At 47.4% G+C, this 21,341-nt stretch overlaps 1 protein-coding gene across 5 annotated transcripts in view; it reads left to right on the forward strand.

The window, feature by feature from the left end:
- The window catches only part of COBL (cordon-bleu WH2 repeat protein), a 223,593-nt gene that overhangs the window by 141,528 nt on the left and 60,724 nt on the right, over positions 1-21,341 (forward strand). For 3 of the 5 annotated variants that reach the window (XM_039235694.1, XM_039235693.1, XM_039235695.1), the window contains 2 exons: positions 12,256-12,394; positions 16,451-16,624. In XM_039235694.1, coding sequence (XP_039091625.1) covers positions 12,256-12,394; positions 16,451-16,624 — 313 coding nt within the window. The remainder of the gene's footprint in view (positions 1-12,255; positions 12,395-16,450; positions 16,625-21,341) is intronic. The other 2 variants (XM_039235696.1, XM_039235697.1) reach the window with 1 other exon arrangement.

The following is a 21,341-nucleotide window of genomic DNA, read 5'->3' on the forward strand; positions in this document are numbered from 1 at the left end:
GCTTGATTTATAACCATACTGAGATCGTCTCTCTTTGCCAGATGATGTCCCTCTAATTTTGATCGGTGTGTTTTAATATTTTGATTTTCCTGAATGAGAAAGTGTGTCATTAGTGGGACTTTTTGATGTAATGGAAACTCTTTTGACTTTATAGACGGGAAGATAAAGCTGCCTGGGGGGCTCAGTCGATTAAGCTTCTGACCCTTGATTTTGGCTCAGGTCATGATCTCATGGTTCATGAATTCAAGCCCTGTGTCGGGATCCGTGCTGACAGTACGGAGTCTGCTTGGGATTCTGTCTCTCTCCCTCTCTCTCTCTCTGCTCCTCCCATGCTGTCTCTCTCTCTCTCAAAGTAAGTAAACTTCAAATATATATGTATATATAATATTTATATACCATATATAGGAATAAAAAGCTTTCAGGCAACTCTGGGACTTTGGAAACTAGTTTCATGTTGGAGAGCTGTGAGTTGCAGAAATTGTGGAGGCATCTCACGTGATCCCTGAAGATTAGAAGCAACAATTTGCAGATGTCATGTTTCTTTCATTGATGCTTCTCCGTGGCTGGATCTGGACTGTTGGCCCAGTGGGGAGCACAGCTCTGCTTGCTGGGACGCATGCAGTATACCTGGAGGGTGTGCGTTCTACCTGGTTTGAATTGGAGGTGGCAGCAACCTAACCTTCATAACCCTGGAGAAGTTATTTTACCTCCAGAGGGCCCAGATGACAAGACTATAAAATATACTTTTGGTCCTGGTAGCCGGCATATCCTGCTGTGGCCCCCGGTGGTTCACACCCTTGTGTGAGCCCCTTTCTTTGGGCATATTAGGACCTGCAGCCAGCTTCTGCCCCGTGGAATGTGGGATGCCACTGACCTGATTAGGTTCCAAAGGTGATGGGATGTCACTCTCTTGATGACATCTTGTTATATAAGATCCCATCTAGCAGACCAGAGAGAGAGAGAATTTCTGTGCTGATCTCTGATAAGCCAGCACTCATGACCTGAACCTCCTTGGAAAAAGACCACGTGGCAGGGAAATGCAGGTGGCCTCTCATACTTTTAGGTGACTCATAGTCAGGAGCCAGGACCCTCAGTCAGACAGCTGCAAGGACAGACACCCTTCTGACAATCTCGGTGAGCTTGTGCGTGGACATTCGAGGTGGGCATACTGTCTGCATAAGACCCTTGTGAAGGTCGATAACCTTGTGAGACGCTGAGTAGATTACCCAGCGTAGCCACACTTGGACTGTGAGATAGCAAATGTGTGTTTGTACTTAAACTACTAAGTTTATGTTAATAGATTATGGAGCAGTAGAAAATTAATATATATTCAGTACATTACCTGTGGACTCAAGAAAAGAACCCGTGGTCACCGGCCTTACTGGTCTGAAAAATGAGGACCAGAATTCAGGATGGCCACCAGCCTTTGGAAAGTGAGAGAAGAATACCAGGAAGGAGACAGCAAGAGAGTTGTAAATTCTCTGGGTAAATTCTGTCCAAATCTCTGGCTGAGCCTTGAATCACGCATGCAAGAGGCAGGCATCAAGCAACTTAGCCAAGAGTAAAAGAACTGAACTAAGATTTGAATCACCAACCACCACAGAATTTTCATTGTGAGTCCATTGAGTTTATTACCTCCTGAAACAAAAGAATTAATACTTTTCATGAGAATGTAAGAGAAGCCAGCATCTCACAAGCATGGCATTCGCAATGGTCAGGATACAAGCCAAAATTATTCAACAGACAAAAGAACCCAGGAAATTGTGATCTGTTCCCAAGAAAAGAGACAGTCAACAGAAACCAACCCGGAGATGACCCAGGCACTAGGTTTAGCAGACAAAAAAAAATCTACTGCAGCTTGTAAATATGCTTAGTGCAAAATGACAAATGTGCTTATAATGAAAGCAGATAATGGGAAAATCTCAGAAGATAATAAGAACTATAAAAAAGAACCAAATATTAAGTCTAAAAAGGAAAAAACACAATATCTTCAATAAAAATAATGCTGATGGGCTTAGAACAGAATGAAGGTAACAAAAGGAAAAGGCAGTGAAGGTGAAGATAAATCAATAGAAATGCTTTAATTTTAAGAAGAGAGAGAAAAATTGAAATGAAAAAAGAGCCTCAAAGACCTGTGAAACACTGTTAAAATGTCTATTATTTGTCAATAAAGTCCCAGAAGAAGAGAGAAAAAAAATGTTTGAAGAAATAGGAACCAAAGATTTCCCAAATTTTGTAAGAGACATGCATGGACAGATTTAAAAAGTTCAGTGAGTCCAAACCAAAATTTATTTTTTTTTCTGAGACAGAAAGCATGAGCAGAGAAGGGACAGAGAGAGAGAGGGAGACACAGAATCCAAAGCAGGCTCCAGTCTCTGAGCTGTCAGCACAGAGCCTGACGTGCGGCTCAAACTCACAGAATGTGAGACCATGACCTGAACCAGAGTCAGATGCTCAGACCTGAGCCACCCAGGTACCCCTAATCCAAACCAAAATTTAAAAACACGGTAACAACAACTAAGATATATTGCTTAAAAACAGACTTCAGGAGAAAAATTGTCTAAACAACTAGAGAAAAATAACATTTTGAAAACTGCTGAATTTATCGTCAGAAACAATGAAAGCTAATAGTGGAACAGAATCTTCAAAGTGACAAGAGACAGTAAGTGGTGTCAGTTCATAATTCAGTGTATGGCAAAAATAGCCTTCAAGAGTAAAGGTAAGAGAGAATTTTCAGATTAAAAATAAAGAATCTCTTTCTGTCCGGCCTGCACAAAGGTAACAGTAAAGGAAAATTTTGGACTGAAGGGAAATAATACCAAATGCAAACTTGTAATCTTGGAAAGGAACAAAGAATATCAAAAATGGTAATTATCTGGGTAAATGTAAAGGACTGGTTATTGTCCTTAAATTCTAACATATGTAAATGTTACTACATATGCCAACTATAGCATAAAATATAGAAGGACAGGATAAATAGATCTTTATGATTGCTAGGTACCCACATTTTATGTAAAGTATGTAATACTTAATCTAAATGGACTGTAAATGTTCAGGACACATATAATCCTCACAGTGGCCATAGCTAATATAAAGAGTTTAGCTAAAAGGCCTGTGGATAAATGTTCCCCCCTCTGAGCTATGTTATTTTCCAGTATGATTATAGATTTGTCTGTTTCTCTAATTCTGTCAGTTTGCTTCATGTAGTTTGAAGCTATGATTAGGCACATACACATATATGATGATTAAAACTTCCTGGGGCACCTGGGTGTCTCGGTTCAGTGTCCAACTCTGGATTTCGGCTCAGGTCATGATCTCGTGGGTTGTGGTCTCAAGCCCCACATTTCAAGCTCCAGAACCAGATGATTCAATGAGTGAATTTTACCAAACATTCAAAGAAGAATTGATACAATATTTCATAACCTCTTTTAAAAAATAGAAGAGGGAATACTTCCAAACTTGTTTTATAAGGCTAGAATTACCCTGATACCAAAGCCAGACAAAGACACTGTAGGAAAATGACAGACCCATATCCTTGATAAACATAGGTCCAAATATTCTTAATAAAATACTAGTAAATTAAATTCAACAGCACATTAAAAAACTAACAAACCACAACCAAGTGAAATTTGTCCCTGGGAGACAAGAATGGTTCAACATGCAAATCAGTCAATATGCAAATCAGTCAATGTTATATACCATATTAACAAAATGAAAGCATAAAACACACATGATCATCTTGGCAGACGTAAAGAAAGCATTTAACAATGTTTAACATTCATTCATGATTAAAACTCTCAGCAAAATAGGTATGGAAGGAACTTACCTCAACCCCCTGAAGGCCATATATGAAAAGCCCACATCTAACATCTAGGTCACTATGGAAAATTGGAAAATGTTCCCTGTAAGATCCAGTATGAGTCAAGGGTGCCCAGTGGAACCATTTCAATTCAACACAGAAGTCTTAGGCAGAGCAATTAGACAAGAAAAAGAAATAAAATCCAAATTAGAAAGGAAGAAGTAAAATTGTCTTTTTGCATATGACATAATCATATATGTACAAAACTCCAAAGACCCAACAACAATATAAAAACTGGTAGGAGGCACCTGGGTGGCTCAGTCGATTAAGCATCCAATTGGCTCTGGTCATGATCTCACACTTCATGAGTTCGAGCCACGAGCCGGGCTCTGTGCTGACAGCTCAGAGCCTGGCACCTGCTTCGGATTCTGTGTCTCCCTCTCTCTGCCCCTCCCCACCCTCATGGTCTGTCTCTCAAAAAACAAAGATTAAAAACCAGTGTTTTAGGGGCGCCTGGGTGGCTTAGTCGGTTAAGCGTCCGACTTTCGCTTAGGTCGCTTAGGTCATGATCGACTTTCGAGGTCATGATCTCGAGGTCATGATCTCGTGGTTCAGGCCCCACATTGGGCTCTGTGCTGACTGCCAGCTCAGAGCCTGGAGCCTGTTTCAGTCTGTGACTCCCTCTCTCTCTGACCCTCCCCTGCTCACGCTGTCTCTCTCTCTCCTAGAAATAAATAAAACCTTTAAAAAATTAAAAAAAAAAAAAAGCAGTGTTTTAAAGATAATAAGGAGGCGGTGTGAACTTTATACCAGTGATTTTGAAAACATACATGAAATGGACAGATCCACTGAAAAATAGAACTTACCCATGTTGACACAGGCTGAAACAAGCAATTGGAAGAGCACATGGAGAACCGTGGTAATGGCAGTCACTGCGAATGTGCACTGTTAAGATGTGCGTTCAGTGGCTCCACCAAACGTTTTGAGGGCCTGTTCCATGCTTCAGGGAGACCCCTGAATGCTCTCGCAGCACAAGTGTTGGGATGTAGAAACTAAACGAGAACAAGTACAGTTCTTTTAGACATACGTGACTACAGTGAAGAAAGTAAACCAGCGATGAGACAGGGTGGCTGATTGAGATTCTGAAGCTGGGGACACTCTTCTCTGTGCCAGAAATGGAAGGCTGAGAAGGCTCTGGCCACATGACAGTCTGGGACACACAAGTGTCAGGCAGAGGGACGCAGATAGAGGAGACTGCGAGTCTAGACACACTCATGTGCCAGGACAGAGAATGGGTGAGGTGTCATTTGCAGGAAGACATCGGGGTCAGGCTGCTCAATAGCCTAATTTTGTGTCACGTGGCCCACGAAAGATGAAAAACAAAATGATCTGTTTGTTCACGGCACTCTTCTCTCCCACCTCTGTCACAGAAGTGAGCTTCGTGGACTTGTTTCTTTTTTATAAATTTATTTATTTTTTAATTTGCATCCAAGTTAGTTAGCATATAGTACAACAGTGATTTCAGGAGTAGATTCCTTAATGCCCCTTACCCGCTTCGTCCATCCCCCCACAAACCCCTCCAGCAACCCTCAGTTTTCTCTGTATTTAATTGTCCCTTATGTTTTGTTCCCCTCCTGTTTTTATGTTATTTTTGCTTCCTTTCCCTTATGTTCATCTGTTTTTTTATCTTAAAGTCATCATAGGAGTGAAGTCATATGATGTCTGTCCTTTGGACTGACTGATTCCACTCAGCACAATACCCTCTAGTTCCATCCACAGAGTCGCAGGCTTGTTTCCGTGGCCTGGGGAGAATGGCATTGAAATCTCACTCTGTCCGGTGACCACTCGTGGTAGAACGCGTCATAGACCTGGACTCGGTTCTGGGAAGTGCCCTTCGGTGACGTGGAAGCAAATTGTGCCAGGGTCCCTTGCACGCTTCGGCTGTGTTTATTTCCTCCGAGTAAGAAAAAAATCATTACAACGAGCAGCCATGGTGTGCGTGTTCACAGGGTCCCTGCAGAACTTCTGAACAAATGGTTGCCATGCGGACGCCACCCGCGTTCCCCTTGCTGCTCTTCTGTAAATCCCTGCGGCAACGCTGTCCATAGTCACCAGCCCGACGGAAGCAGTAGTAGCCTGGGGACTGGTTCTCTATGATTTCTGGGATCATTTTGCTTTCTCCTAAGTGTGTGATTTTTGTTTTGGAAAACAAGGTTTATGTTCAATGCCCGGCTAACAACGCTTTTATTAGTTCTGCATGTGGGACAGCGGTCGACCCTCAGCAGTCATCCTGCCGGAAAGCTGCGTGTGCGGATCAGAGCCTGAGGGCTGCATGGTGGTAAAGGCAGACGTGTGTGGGAAGAAGGAGGTCTCCTGTTGCAGGCCCAGAGCCTAGCTTCTGGGTCTCACAGCCACGGCTTAACATAATCTAATCGGCCAGGGGGAGGATCGGACAGAGTAACCTAGAAGATGCACGAGTTTGCCAACACTGCATTTCACGTCCCGTGTGGCCTCCCAGTAAACCGGCCAACCAGGGACGTGTGTGTGTGGATTTAGGTCATACGGAAATGCTTCAAGTCCGTCATGGCCTCTTGGTTATCTTCAGACAATGCATGTAAAACAGGCAGTCTTAGGCTATGTGAAGGGAGCCACACTTCCATCAAGTTCAAGTTTCGTTTTTCTACTAAACTGAAACGCTCAATGCTGAGAACAGCAAATAACACAGTTGCAACATGGAACGGAAATTACCTCAATGAATATTGAAAAGTGCCGATTCCTTCATAAAGGGCTCCTTCAACCATAGAAAATCAGTTTTGCGGGGTTTTTTTTTTTTTTTCAGAACCTATTGTTTTCGTTGATATACTCACAACAAAAGAAGCACACTATTTCTTTGTGTTCTCTGTGTGTTTCCGTTTGGCTTCCTGTCTTTGCCAAGGAGCGGAATGTGAAGGAGTCACTTTAATCCATGGAGCTGAGTGACAGAAAAATCTTCCAGTCACTAAAACAGCATAGCAAAAACCGTTTTGTAGAAGGAGAGAGAAAATTCTTGGAGGAGGATGTGAGGAAAGGAAGGGCATGGTTTCTTACTGGAAACCCTAAAAATGGTAGCGACGGTTGCTCATGACAGCTCACTGCTCACTGCATAATTCTAATAGCTGATAGATGTGAATCCTGATTAAGTCCTCATTATGTACATGCTGCGTATTTTATTTCCATAGTATATGCTGAGTATCGTTTTTGCGCTAGACACACCTGCTGTCGCATAAGAGTCTTGCTGGAATCCCGGTCCTAAAATGAACAACACTAATGATGGAACATAAACACTCCAAATAAGCTGTCACCTGCAGTGAGATCTGTTCTCTGGGTCCCCCCGAGGAAGGAGGAGGTGCAGAACGCATGTGTCTCTGTGCCAAAGGATCTTTATCACCTGCAGGAGAAAGTTAACATGTCAGACTCTCCCCAGTGTCAAGGGAGAGTACTCTTACTACATTTACTGTCATTTGTAGGAGTTTAAAGTTTTGATTACGGGCCACAGTCGTAAAGAGCATAATGCTCAGAAGGTGGTGTCTAGGAGCATCTGCAGCTGCTGGCACCAAGAAGATGATGCATTTTGTTTTATTTTTTAATATTTTTAAATGTGTTATTTATTTTTGAGACAGAATCAGAGCATGAGTGGTGTGGGTGGGGGGAAGCAGAGAGAGAGGGAGACACACAATCCAAAGTGGGCTCTAGGCTCTGAGCTGTCAGCACAGAGCCTGACACCGGGCTCGAACCCACGAACCATGAGATCATGATCTGAGCCGAAGTTGGACGCTTAACCGACTGAGCCACCCAGGCGCCCCTTCGCACATGATGTATGTGCCAACACAGAACTGAGTAAGTGCCACTAAAGCCAATGAGGAACTTTTGCCAGAGCAGCCTGCAGTATGCACAGTGTACCTGGTGTCTATCTGAACCCTTGGCTTTCGTGCAGGAGCTCCTTGGTGTGGGCTGTAAGGCAGTGCCGAAAGCAACCCCCACACATGACCTAGACAAGGGAGCGTCACAGCCCTTTGTCAAATGCTGGCACTCAGGGAGGTGACACGCAGAACCCCCCTGAAAGATCTGGGGAGCACAGTGGGCATGTTAACTTACACCACCCAGCGAACCCCCTCAGCATTAACAGGGAGTTCCGTGACATGAGGGGCTGCTTGCTTGCCTTGATGGCCTTGGAGATCCTTTCAGATTTATAGGTAACTTTATGTGTTAATAATAAACTATGTATATATATATATTTTTAAATGTTTTATTTATTTCTAGGAGAGAGAGAGAGCGTGAGCAGGGGAGGCTCAGAAAGAGAGGGAGTCACAGACTGAAACAGGCTCCAGGCTCTGAGCTGGCAGTCAGCACAGAGCCCGACGCGGGGCTCGAACCCATGAACCGTGAGATNTTTTAGCCATTCTTACAGGTGTGAAGGTGATATTGTTTTGATTTGCATTTCCCTGATGGTAAGTGATGATGAACATCTTTTCATGTGTCTGTTAGCCATCTAGATGTCTTCTTTGAATTTTTTAAAAATGTTTTATTTATTTTTGAGAGAGAGATAGAGACAGCGTGAGCAGGGGAGCATCAGAGAGAGGGAGTTATAGAATCCGAAGACAGGCTCCAGGCTCTGAGCTAGCTGTCAGCACAGAGCCCGACGCGGGGCTCGAACCCACGAACCGTGAGATCATGACCTAAGTGAAAGTCGGACGCTTAACCGACTAAGCCATCCAGGCGCCCCTATGTACATATTTTTTTAACGGCCCATATGTTAGATATTCTCTGTAGTACTTGCTTCCAACTTTTCTTCAGGGGCCACAGGAAAAAAAAAAAATCCACAGAACTTTCAAAAAGCAGTCCAAATCCCATCAATGACAAATTGGAATCGAAATTACATTACGATGACATTATGAGACCAACGAAGCTGTGGTGGATGGATGCTTTCGAAAGAGGCCCGGAGCTGCAGGGATCAGGCTCGGCTATCGGGAAACCTTCCTTGCTGCTATGCTCCAACAGCAGCGCGTTAACATGGCCCCGAGCCACACAGGGTGACCACCACGCATCCTGGTTCTAAGTGGGAGTAAAGGACAGGCCCGAGCTCCAGAGAGCGAGCAGCGCCTTATTTCACGTGTTCCTTGAAGAATGTGCGGAAGAGGTGTGTCAGGTCCAAGAAATGTTTTCTGAAGCAACACTGTCTGGCACAGAGTGGTGTCCAGTCCACCTACTTGTGAGTGTTTTGCCACGTGGGACAGTGGGAGCCCCGTGGACCTTCATTGTTCATGGACTCCTAGGGATAGATGTTTCCATTCCAAACCGCACGAGTTACTTCTCCTGGGAAATGCTTGGAGTCAGAGCAAGGTCAAGTGCCAGTTCTGTGCACTCATTAGGTGTGTGGCTGTGGGCAACATATCTCCTGTAAGTTTCAGTGTCTTCCTTTACCAAACAGACACAGGTAAATGACCTCTGTTTTGAGGCAGTCAGATGAGATACATTCGACACCCCTGGTAAATGTTTACTAAATCTTTGCTGCTAATATAAATAAGATTTCCTTGAAATCTGTTAAGTACATCTGCTAGAACACTTCTGTTTCTGTTTGCCCATCAGAGCTCATCTTGATTAGTGGTCTCAGAGCTTGCCAAATGCTCTTCAAATGAGCCGTCTTAGGTAATTGATCAGAGTGGCTCTGTGCCTGGGAACTAGGGGGTCTTCCCAGATGTTGGGTGAGTGGCCTGTCCTTATCTCTGGGAAGAGGGATACTGGTGTTGAGACTGCACCGTGTCAGCAAAGCTTCAGAAATTCGATGCTTCCCCAAAGCTTGCAACCGGCAGTGAGGCAGAACTCTCCTTCAGCAGGTGAATTGCTCTCCCAGGTTGGGTGGGCCAGAGCTGCTTCCCTACCCCAACCCTTCCAGTTATCTCCACCCTGATGTGGACACTCCTCGGAATTCTGCAGCGTGTCGTTATCAGACAGACATCAGTGCAAGTTTAGCGGGCTCCAGTTCACCAGCCTGAATTCCCAGAAGGAACCGTGCCCCGCCCCCCCCCCCAAGAAAGCCCCAGACCACAGCTTGGGGCAGTGTTTCCAGCCTAGGAGATGGTGTAAATGTTAGAGAACTATGTCTCCTTCATTAGGTCGTGAGCAACGTGAGGCCGGGAGATTTACACGTCTTCAGATCGGCTCCAATTCCTGTCACAAGATAAGAAGCCAACACCTGCTTGCCGGTTAAGTAAAGGTGCAAGTAAAGGAATGAGGAATTTTCACAAAGGAATTTTTTTAAAGCCTCTCACTTTAAAAAAAAAATAAGGACACAGAGAAAAGTGAACTTGAAAATAACGCCCGTGGGCAAAGCCATAGCATTAGAACCATCACGGTTCATTAATGAGTGTTGCCAACATCAAAGGAAGAAATCAGGTAGCAGAGGCAAGGCTCCAATGCCTTTCAACATTATCGTCAATAACTGGGTAGGAAATGGAGAGTTAGAGATTTCAGGGCTCTGATAGACGGCCCAGACGATGGCTGGAAAGGACTCCAGACCAGGCTGTGCTGTCCGACAGGTCAGGCCTCCAGGGGTGAGAGAGGCTCCTCAGAGCTGGCAGAGGGAAAAGACCACACGGAGCCAGCATGGTTGGCTGGGGGCTGTAAGCTAGGAGACAGTGGAACAGCTCAGGAGTTTGAGTCTGTTATTTCCAGCCTAGATCCTCCTCCATAGGCATCTATAACTGGCTGTTCCGTATAACAGAATAGAAACAGTCTTAGATGTTCAGTGTCTCACGGCCTTACCACAGCCACATCTCGTCTCCGGAAGCTGACCGAGGCTGTGCCCTCCTCCAGCGAGGAAGTCCATTAAAAACAAAAAAAAAAAAAAAACAACACATGGGATCCAGGAAACCAGGGATAAAAAAAGCTGAGTAGAGGAAAAGCCATTTCCAGGAAATCCAGAAACAAGGTCAGAAAGCAAATCACTTATCAAGCTCAGAAAACACATCATTTATTACTTATCTAGAATGATCTAGAAAGAAAATGTCATCAACATACACATGAAACATCTCAGCAGGAGAAGCCGCGTCTTGAAGCAGATCTCTGTTTTCTAGAATTCTGTCTATTGTAACTATATACATAGATCTAGAGAGTGTTGATTTAATCCCATGCCGTAACTTCTGGAAAGATCAATGGGGAGCCATAAACACGCGTGTAGGTCTGTGCGTGTGTCTCAAAGGGCTGACTCCTCATCTTCTGAAGAAGAAGCCATTGTCTAACACAGAGAAATCAGGAAATGACAGAATAAGCTCATGATTTTAAAAAAACAGAGTAGGAGCGCCTGGGTGGCTCAGTCAGTTGAGCATCCACCTTCGGCTCAGGTCATGATCTCAGTTTGTGAGTTCAAGTCCCGAGTCCGGACTCTGTGCTGACAGTGTGGAGCCTGCTTCGGATTCTCTCTCCCTCTCTCTCTGCCCCTCCTCTGCTCGTGCTCACTCATTCTCTCTCAAAAATAAATAAAAACATTTTTAAAAATTAAAAAATAAAAAACACAGTAAATATCAAAGGAAAGAAGAGTTTGGAGGGGTTCTGCTGGGCTGGGGTCAGCAGACCAGGAACGCCACACTTGGAAAAGCAACAAATTTTCATCGCTGAGAATGAACAGGTGAAAACTCTGTAATGAGGAAGAGAGTAGATTCCGTAGTCTTTTCCAAAGACGCGCAGTCAGCGGACAGGGTCTTCTCTAGAAGAGCTTCCCTTCCACCATTAGACCTGCCTGGTGCTGACAGCCTTTCAAAGCTGAGAGTTTGGCGTTGTGAGAAGTATTTGGTGGGAGCCGGGTTTCTGCGCGGACCAGAGCTGGATGGCTCGTAGGCTGACTTCATTGTCATTGCCGGTCAAGGAGTGGCCGGTCCGTGGACAGTTACTGGTCCTGACAGCTCGGGAACACACCAAGAGCAGGTACTTCCACCTGCAAAGTGAGCCCTGAGCCGCCCCCTTATGTTCCCCCCCTGCACGGGCACACACCATGGTGGCCCCGGTAAAGTTTCCAGAAGGAATAGTTCTCTTGTGCGTTTCATTAAGGGCTGAGGGTCCCGTTTCTCATATTCATGCTGAGGGTAAGTTACCACGTCCCCTGACTGGCCTGAAATCCCTTGGTACAATGGGTAAATGGGGTAAAATGGGGCAGAGCCCCAGGTCCCCATGCTAGGGGACGTCTGTGAGCATCCTCGGGCCACCTGAGGACCACTCCTGGGCAATGCGGCGAACCCTCACACCGGGGCATCCGCTGCCCGCCCAGGGACCCCAGAAAGGAGCCTGGCAACCTGCCAAGCCTCCTTAGAGCCCCACGCGTCACATGGGCCGGCTTCTCCAAGTCGTGTGCCCCACGTGCACAACACCCCGCCCGCGATAGAAATGCCCTGACACTCACTGTTGCCTTTCTTGGTGCTTCCCAGGTGTCTCTGGGGTCACAGGTAGACATGCAGAAGAAGAAGAGGCGGGCGCCAGCGCCGCCGCCGCCACAGCCCCCGCCGCCGAGCCCCCTGGTGCCCCCTCGCACTCAGGACCAGGAGGAGAAGAGGAAGAGCACCACGGGTGAGTGTGCCGCGCTGCTGACTGCATGCCTCTGAGTCTCTTTTTGCGTGGAATGTTCGCGCTGCTATTAACTCCTGCAGCCGCCTCGTCCCGCCAAGGGCATTAACTGGGAAAATATCTATGCCAAGGAAAGAAAGTCTGGAAATAAACACTTGCGAGTTCATCTCAAAGGCATATTTTCCGGGCATCGTGGAGGCAGGTGGAAGGCGGGTGGGGGAGAGGGTGGAGAACGGCCGAGGCAGCTCGGGAGAGAACGAGCGGGGTGTGTGCGTGTGTGCGCTCACACGTGTGTGTCTCCCTGATGAAGCAGCTCGGAAAGGGGTGAGCGGCGTGTACACATGTGTGTGTATGTGTGTGCGTGTGCATGTGTGTGCACACACATCTCCCTGATGGAAGGATGTACTTCTTAGATGATGTCTGTAAACTGTTTTGAAAGTCCTCTGGTTCCCAGAGACTTATAGATCAGTTGACAACAGTTCGGTAATTTCTTGACCCCCCTGTTTGAAATTGATCTCCCCTTTTATATCTGTAGCAGAGACCCTAATACTTTTTGAGGAAAAGAGAACCCGAAGGAAAGAGAACAAAACTATAGTATCTGGGAGCAGAGAGACCTATTAGATCATTAAATGCCACCAGCTCATGGTACAGGCAGCATAGAGAGAAGCAACTGGGGTCTCCAGCTCCATGAGCTGTGGGTGGTTAATTTAATTTAAAAATTCTTTAATCTCTATTTATTTTTGAGAGGGAGAGAAAGACAGAGTAGGGGCAGAGAGAGAGAGGGAGACACGGAATCCGAAGCAGGCTCCAGGCTCCCAGCTGTCAGCCCAGAGCCCGACATGGGGCTCGAACTCATGAACTGCAAGATCATGACATGAGCTGAAGTCACATGCTTGACCGACTGAACCACGCGGGCTCCCCTGGTTAATGTAATTTTAAAACCACTCAGGGTTTGTTATTTTGTTTCTGTAGGAGGAGGAATAGTGGGGGTTGCCTGACCTTGAGGGAGGATCGTCTCATAACAGAGGCCGTCCGATGGCCATGCCCAACGCCTTTCACTCCACTCAGCACCCTCATGTTTCGGCCTTGACCTAAAAGAAGTGCCCCCCAAAAGAAGCCCCCCAAAGATAAGTGCTTGCATTGCCAGTGTCCAGAACTCTGATACGAGCTACTTGGCTGCTTGTCGGCATTTTCCCCCCGCAGTCAATACCTCCTTTCCGATGTCATAGCCTTTCACAGCCAGAGACATGGTTATCCTAAGGAGCAGAAACCTATATTTCATGTCTGTTTATCCTTTTACCAAAGGAAAATACTGTCTCATTCAGAGCGCATGATCAGTAGCTCCTCGAAATAAAGCTGGGAGTCTCCTTTTTTTATGACGAGATCACCATTCTCCCTCCCGAGCTCTCGCCCACGCTTGCTGTGGGCAAGCAGCCCACAGTGGGCAAGGAAAGGCAGCCTCCGATTTACAGTCCCTGTTGCAACTTCAGGAAGCATCCACTCTAGGTGGTGGTGCGTCCCCAGGCTTGGAGGACCTGGCCCGGGTGTGGGTGGGCAGCCAGCGCCCACAGGTGTCACAAGAGAGGGAGGTGGGTGTGTGAAGAATGAAAACTGTAGGGACCGTCCCCGCGCTGAGGAGCTCGGCACAAAGAGGAGGTATGGACGGCAGTGATTCACTCCTCGTCTCTCTCTCTCAGCCGTAAACTTTGGTTTGCAGAGATTGAAAAAAGAAGCCTTCCTACTGAAAATGACCTCCAATGCATTGGAGGATCAGGAGGATGGTAGAGCTCTTGGTAGCAATTTTCAGTGACACGTCTATCCCCGTCAGCATCCCCACGATCTCACAGCACGCTAGCAGCCCACAGGCAGGTCTCTTAACCAAAGTCTGGGCTTTGCATTAACAGATAAAAATTTTAAGGGGCGCCTGGGTGGCTCAGCTGGTTAAGCATCCGCCTTCAGCTCACGTCATGATCTCACGGCCAGTGGGTTAGAGCCCCGCGTCGGGCTCTGGGCTGACAGCTCGGAGCCTGGAGCCTGCTTCGGATTCTGTGTCTCCCTCTCTCTGCACTTCGTCTGCTCACACACTGTCTCTCTCTCTCAAAATAAACATAAAAAAAAAAACTTAAAAATTTTTTTTAAAGTAGCCCCATCCAGTTACACACACACACACACACACACACACACACACACACACGCAAGCACTTTCTGTTCAGATACCTAGATATAAAAAGGGAAAAAGAAATTGGAACTTGCTGGCTGGAATTGAGTCTGACCCAAATTCCTTGGCAAACTAAAATAAGCCTTCTAGTAGGAAAGCTTCCTATACATAAACTGTTCCTCCTTCCTGCGTTGCCCTGGGGGGCGCCCTCTCATTTAACGATACTTACCTGGACCCAACAGACAACCTTCATCCCGACCGCTTGTGGCTTCTTTGCACTTTGAAGGGAGAAGTGATGTCTAGCTATGGGGAACATCAGTATTTCTCCACGTCGAAAGAACTGTAATCAAGAGAAGTAAGTGGATCTATCTCTTGATGAAGAAATTCTATTTCTTAACCTTTTTATTAATAATCTAATTATGATCATGAAACACAGAGTGTAGTAGTCCGAAGATGATTCTAAACATTAATCCTGGGTGGCTCAGTCGGGTAGGAGTCTGACTCTTGGTTTCAGCTCAGGGTCTCACCGTTTCTGAGTTCAAGCCCCGCATCAGGCTCTGTGCTGACAGCTTAGCTCCTCCTTCAGATTCTTGCTCTCTCCACCTTTCTCTGCCCCTTGTCTACTCTCTCTCTCTCTCTCTCAAAATAAATAAATAAACATTTCTTTAAAAGATCTTTAAACATTAAAGCTTGAAGAAAGCATTTTTAAAAGAAATACTAGGAAGCTTGACACAAGTGATTTATATGGCTTTGTTATCTTAACTCATTGACCTTCAAAAATCTTATTAGCAGAAGAAATCATTTTCCTATAAAATGGGAAGCCAATCCCCAGTGTGTGAAAAGAGCGGAGAGGGATGCCCTCAAGATTCCAGGGTCAGAGGGGAGGGACACCACCCTGACCTCTTTCCCCAAGTCAGAACCCTCTTCATTTTTTTTTAGTTTATTTATTTATTTTTGAGAGAGAGAGAGAGAGAAAGAGAGAGAGAGAGGGAGAGAGAGAAAGCATGAGAGGAGGAGGGGCAGAGAGAGAAGGACAGAGAGAGAGAATCCCATGCAGGCTCCATACTCTCAGAGCCCGACGTGGGGCTCGAACCCACAAACCGTGAGATCATGATCTAAGTCAACGTCAGACACTTCACTGCCTGAGCCACCCAAGCGCCCTGGAAACCTCTTCAAATAAAGTTTGAAAACTATTCCCCTAAATGATGGAAAAGATTGAGGATATATACAGACTTAAACAAGTGAGCTGAATTAGTGGTTATTCGACCCGCTAGAGTTAATCGGTAAAAATAATAAGAGGAAGCTAAAAAATAATTCTGTGACCCTAATAAAAATGAACCTGAATAAAAGGAGTTCCTTTTGACTTGACGGAGCTGCTGAAGGGACTTTTACGAATAACTTCAAGCCCAGCATTTGAGAGTAGTCATGCCTGCCAGAAACATTGTAAACAAGTCGGTATCACCAAATTGGCCCAAAGAGGGGAGACTGTGTGTAAAATCTGAAGCGTGCGTGTGTGAGGTTGGACTTGATGCCTAGCGAGTTTGAATTTGGTCCCGGGCGTGGCTGGATTTGTTGGCCTGTGCGGTTCCATCTTGGTGAAGTTGACTTTGATACTGGGTGTGGCTGGCTCTGGTGCAGTGAGTCTGACTTTGCTACTAAGTATGGTTGGACTTGATACTGGGTGTGGCCAGATTTGATGCTCACATCGAGGTTGACTTTGGTACCGAGTGTGGTTGGATTTGGTACTGAGTGTGGTTAGATTGGGCACAGGGTGTGGCTGGATTTGGCGCCATGAGGCTGGATTTGGTGCCTGGGGGAATGATGGCCACGTGCCCCCCACCCTTGGAGGGCAGAGTCTGTAGACTTAACCTTCTGAAGCAACTCCCATTGATTCCATGTAGGTGTTGGACGACGGCAGGTGCCACAAAAGCCTCCCCGAGGCACTGCTCGGGGGCCCCCCCAGTTAGTGCTCCCCCCGCCCCCGCCCTGCCCTCCTCCGGACACAGATGTGGAAGAGCCTCTCGGCTTTCCTGGGGAAAGTGCTGGTTCCGAGGCTCCCGACCCAAGACCCACACGTACGTGCCTCTTGCTTCCTTTCCCCGCTCTGTGCTCTGGTCACCCGTGTCAGGGCTGCGTTTCCAGACTTTCCATTCTTGCCTGGGGGTGTCTGTGCGTTTGTTCTCTGGCTTTTCTTTCCAAATGCTCGATGCGGTGTGTCCGACTTCACAGCGAATGCTCTCTGAACGCGATGCGGGTCCCCAGAAAGAATGACGTTAACTCATTAATCACTCACCCTGTGGTCAGAACTCCGCCAGAGTCTTATCGCGTGGGTGGGGACAGTCCACTAGGAGCCACCGTTCCCGACATGACACCAACCCCAGTGTCTGGGGAGAGCAAGAGCCCGTGCAGCCCGGCTCAGCACGTCTGTGATTTTGCCGGGAAGCTCACTGCGGCCATCCGTGAGTGCCGAGGGGAGCCACGTTCAAGACCGGGACCTTTGAATCGTATGGTCAGTGGCTGGACAGTAGTAGTGCTATCCTGCAGAAAGGGAAACTGAGGCAACAGAAAGGGAAGCAGCTTGAGCTCAGCCTAGCAAAAGCCAGAATGAAGGTCCTTGTTTTCTACCTCTTGTCACTTGGTGACTGAGATCGGCTTTCTTCATTGTCTCAGGAGATTTCTTTAGGACTTCAAGCAGTACTGTGTATAGCACTTCCGCCTCCAGACAGGTAATCATTTTATAGCTTTAACTGTATGCATTCCGATGGTGTCACCAGCACGCCAAGCCTGTGCTCACCCCTTTCAGGATGCGTCAGCTCGGTAGCGATGCTTCGCTGTAAAGGGTCCCAGTCCCCTTTCGTAATAGCGCTGTGGGCTTCCGCCCAGGGAGCAGCCAGTACCCACGAGTGGGTGCAGCCTTCAGGTCGGGAAGTTTGTACGTTCCTGCCATTGGACCACTTGATCTTCCCCTGTCTTCTTTGGAAGTGATGATTAAGCTTCGGGGTAAAGAAGATAATTGTGGGATTCCACACCTACTACTGTAGGAAAAATAATCCGATTCATTTCCTCTTTCTTTACAAATACTTCGTTTCCGTCCCTCAAACATGTTTGATCATCTTGCCATCGGATGTGCTTCCGGAAACAAGCACTTTCTGCAGGGCGCTGAAAAACAAAGGATGAGACGTTCCTGGTCAGAAGGAGTACAACTGAGTGCAGATAACTCGGGAGTGGTCCCATCTCCGAAGAGCGCTTGAGCCCCGCGTGCCAAGGCCATGGGCTTTGGTGGCCACTCCGTGGCTGCTGTCACCACGCACAGATTCTCATCCGTGGGGGACCCGGTGAGGGAAGGAGCGCGGAGGGAAGAGGGCAAAGCTGAACGCAGCCCGTGGGCCATCAGGGAACGGTCACAAGACCCCGCAGGGTGGGAGAGCCAGCCTCCTGCGTTATTCCACATTGGAACTGACGCTAACCAACGGACCTCAGTCCCTCCTGTGCTTGAAGCGCACTGTCGGGGTGTGGTGTCTATTGGGGAGATCGCCGGGCAAGAGCTGGGGAGGGTGCTCCTTACAAAGGTGGCATCAGGCTTGGGTAGGACAGATTTCCTCTCCTGTGACCTCCTTTCCCACCCCTGCCCTTAGTGGACTTACAAAAGGAGGTCAGCAGGCAACGGACAGGAGATAAGGTTCACCGTCTTCTGCTTCACGGTTCTGTTTACGCCGGGGGTCTGGGTTATTCTTTCCACACGTTCGTTTGCGCAGACCCAGGTCATCAGAGCTTCCTTTGCCCTCCAGTCACAACTCCTAATTCCCTGCCCTTCTCTTCGCCTCTGTGCACCCACAGCAATGCCAGTAAAACAGTGAAGAAGAGGAGGAGGGATGGGGGCGCCATGGGGTGTTGGCGTCACGCCGTGCAGGTAGCCAGGGCTCCGCACATGCTCCTCCTCCTCCTGGTCCTCGTGCTGGCTGCTCGTGCACCAGAATTTAGGGCCTCCAACCTGGAGCTGTTATTTTACCTAATTAGCACAACTTTCTTGCCCGTTCCCTCAGCATTGAAAACTGGGATCTCCTGGGGCACCAGGGTGCCTCCGTCAGTTAAGTGTCTGACTTTGGCTCAGGTCACCATCTCACAGTTCGTGAATTCCAGCCCACGTCAGACACTGTGCTGACAGCTCAGAGCCTGGAGCCTGCTTCACATTCTATGTCTCCCTCTCTCTCTGCCCCTCCCTTGCTCATGCTCTGTCTCTCTCTGTCTCAAAAATGAAAACATTAAAAAAAAAAAAAAAAAAAAAAGGAAGACAAGCCTTAGTTGTCATCAGTCTTATTTTCACAAGACGTTGAAATCGGGGGACCACCTTGTCTCAAGGGAGCTTGGGGCTGTTAGCACAGGAATGTTGGATGTGCATTTGCACCCCTTGCTGGCATCTACACATTACCTACTCTTCCAGTCCAATTCCTGACTATTTGGTTTTCTCCTTAAGTGTTTTTTTATTTATCTTGAGAGAGAGAGAGGGAGAGGGTGCTCAGGGGAGGGGCAGAGAGAGAGAGAATCCCAAGCAGGCTCCACGCTGTCAGCACAGAGCCGGACACTGGGGCTCGAACTCACAAACTGAGATTGTCACCTGAATTGAGCTCAAGAGGCAGATGCTTAATGAACTGAGCCACCCAGACACCCCAGACTTCTGGTTCTCTGTGACTGTGCAGAGGGAAGCTCGGTACAGATGCTTTTATGCCTTGTCCACCTCCTCCTGCGTTCGGTCTCAGACCCGTGAGGTCTCAGAGCACTCAGATGTGCTCCTGGTGGAGACGGACCCTGACTACCGATGACAGCCGGGCAGTCCACACGGCATCTCACAGGTGACATCTCGCTCACACCCCACCCCAGCACTAGGGGTAGGTTCTGTCACTGGGAGAAACTGAGTCAGAAGGACCTACATCCCTGGCCCCGAGCCTTACCACAATATAGGTATGGCAGGAATTCTCATTAGAGTATCTTTGACCCTCAGTCTTGGCTCTGTCTACTCCCATGCAGTTTTCGCCACCATGCCAAGAACCCCCACAGGGCATCTTTGGCTCTGTGGATTGATGGATATTTCTGCAATAGAGAGTATAGTCCACTTAGGTTGTTAGACGAAAAATGCATTTTGTTGAAAACCATGAGCTCAGCCAACTTTTATGGATGAAAAGAATGGAAGAGCTGATACATAATGGTCTGTACGTGAAAGAAGGCGCAAGAAGACATGAAATGGGTCTTCCAGGGCATTGCCCTGCATTCTGAATGTCTCCAGAATGTTCTGTTCCAGCCATTCGCTAGCCCTGACTCTGACCTCTCTAGGGTCTTGGTGCAGTCCCCATCCAAATGCTTGCCAGAACATTCCATCCCACCACCAGCCTTCCCTAGGCAACCTGATGACTAGCTGAATTCCTCATCTCCCATCTTCGTGCTGAAGATGCGACCAACACTTGACACATGGTCATGGAAACCACATTCACCCGCAACCAAGCCAAAGGGAGAAGACCTTGTATTCTCGGTCAATGCGTCTTTTGGCTGTGATCCCTGCACTCTTTCCGAGCCAAAGTATGGTTTGTAGGCAGAAGAGCAGTGAATGTCTGCTCCTGTGTGTTTCTGGCTCCCACCTGCGTACAGCCCATTGTCCAGCTCCCTGCGGGTATGCCCCGCGTGGGTGTCAGGTTGATGTGAACTCTCTGTGTGCTCAGCACACCCTGCCACCTCTCAGGAAGCCATCCTGCTACCCCTCCAGTCCAGATTTCTTCTCCCACATCGGGGTGTTTCCTCACCACGCTGTATTACACACACTTGTCCACCCTGCCTGCTTGTATAAGCTACTTGGTAGCTTCACGGGTCTTATTTCCTATGTGTATCCACTCTTCAACATGCACAGCATATATTCAATAGCAGAATATGCCAGAATATGTCTCTCTGCAGATCACAAGTATCACATTATAATCACACTCGATATCCCATTAGCTTTATTGAATTAAGATGTTTTCCAGGCTGAAGGGCATCCAGTCCCTGATTAGCTCTGTCTTTGGGATACTCTCCATAGAGTCGGCGATCACCCAACACTTGTGGTCGTACTTGAGAAAGTTGTGGGGACCTCAGTACTAGTCAGCATCACAAAGCTGTCACTTTATGCTTGTTTCCTGCTCTGGCCTACCTGTTAGGATGCCTTTGGTGGTGTGGTGGATACCACTAAAGTGGGTCCCAATGGTCCCCATCTCCTGTGTGCATCCCATTGTATAGTCCTCTTCCCTTGAACATGGGCTAAATTGAGTGACTAAAATCAAAGAACAGAATATGGCCGACGTAGTGGGATGTCCTTTGTCGCTGCTGGGATTAGGCTAAAAACACAGCAACTGCGGCTTCCATCTTGGTTACCCTCTCTCCCTTGCTCACTCCAAGGAAAGCCAGCCGCCATGTTGAGAGCTGCTCTGTGGGGAGACCCACATGGTGAAGAACTGAGGAAGCTTCTAGCCAACAGCCAGTAAGTGAATGAGGTTCTAAGCCCACCAAGCATGAGAATGGAGTCCAGCCAATGCCCTGTGGAGTGAGCCTAGAAGCAGATGCTCCCTCAGGAGCCTCCACAGTTGAGACCACAGCCCAATGGCACCTTGGCTGAAACCTTGTAAGAGACTTTCAGACAGAGGCAAGCACCCAGCTGTGCCCACAGAAATGTCGAGATAATTAATGCTTCTTACTTTAAGGCTCTGCCTCTTGAGGTAATGTGTTCTGTGGCAATACAAGCTGAAAGTGAGAGAAAGCGCTCTCCACACCTTT

This window comes from Hyaena hyaena, unplaced genomic scaffold (genome assembly GCF_003009895.1).
Source record: "Hyaena hyaena isolate Hyena2069 unplaced genomic scaffold, ASM300989v1 scaffold_101, whole genome shotgun sequence".
In the NCBI taxonomy this organism is placed as follows: domain Eukaryota; kingdom Metazoa; phylum Chordata; class Mammalia; order Carnivora; family Hyaenidae; genus Hyaena; species Hyaena hyaena.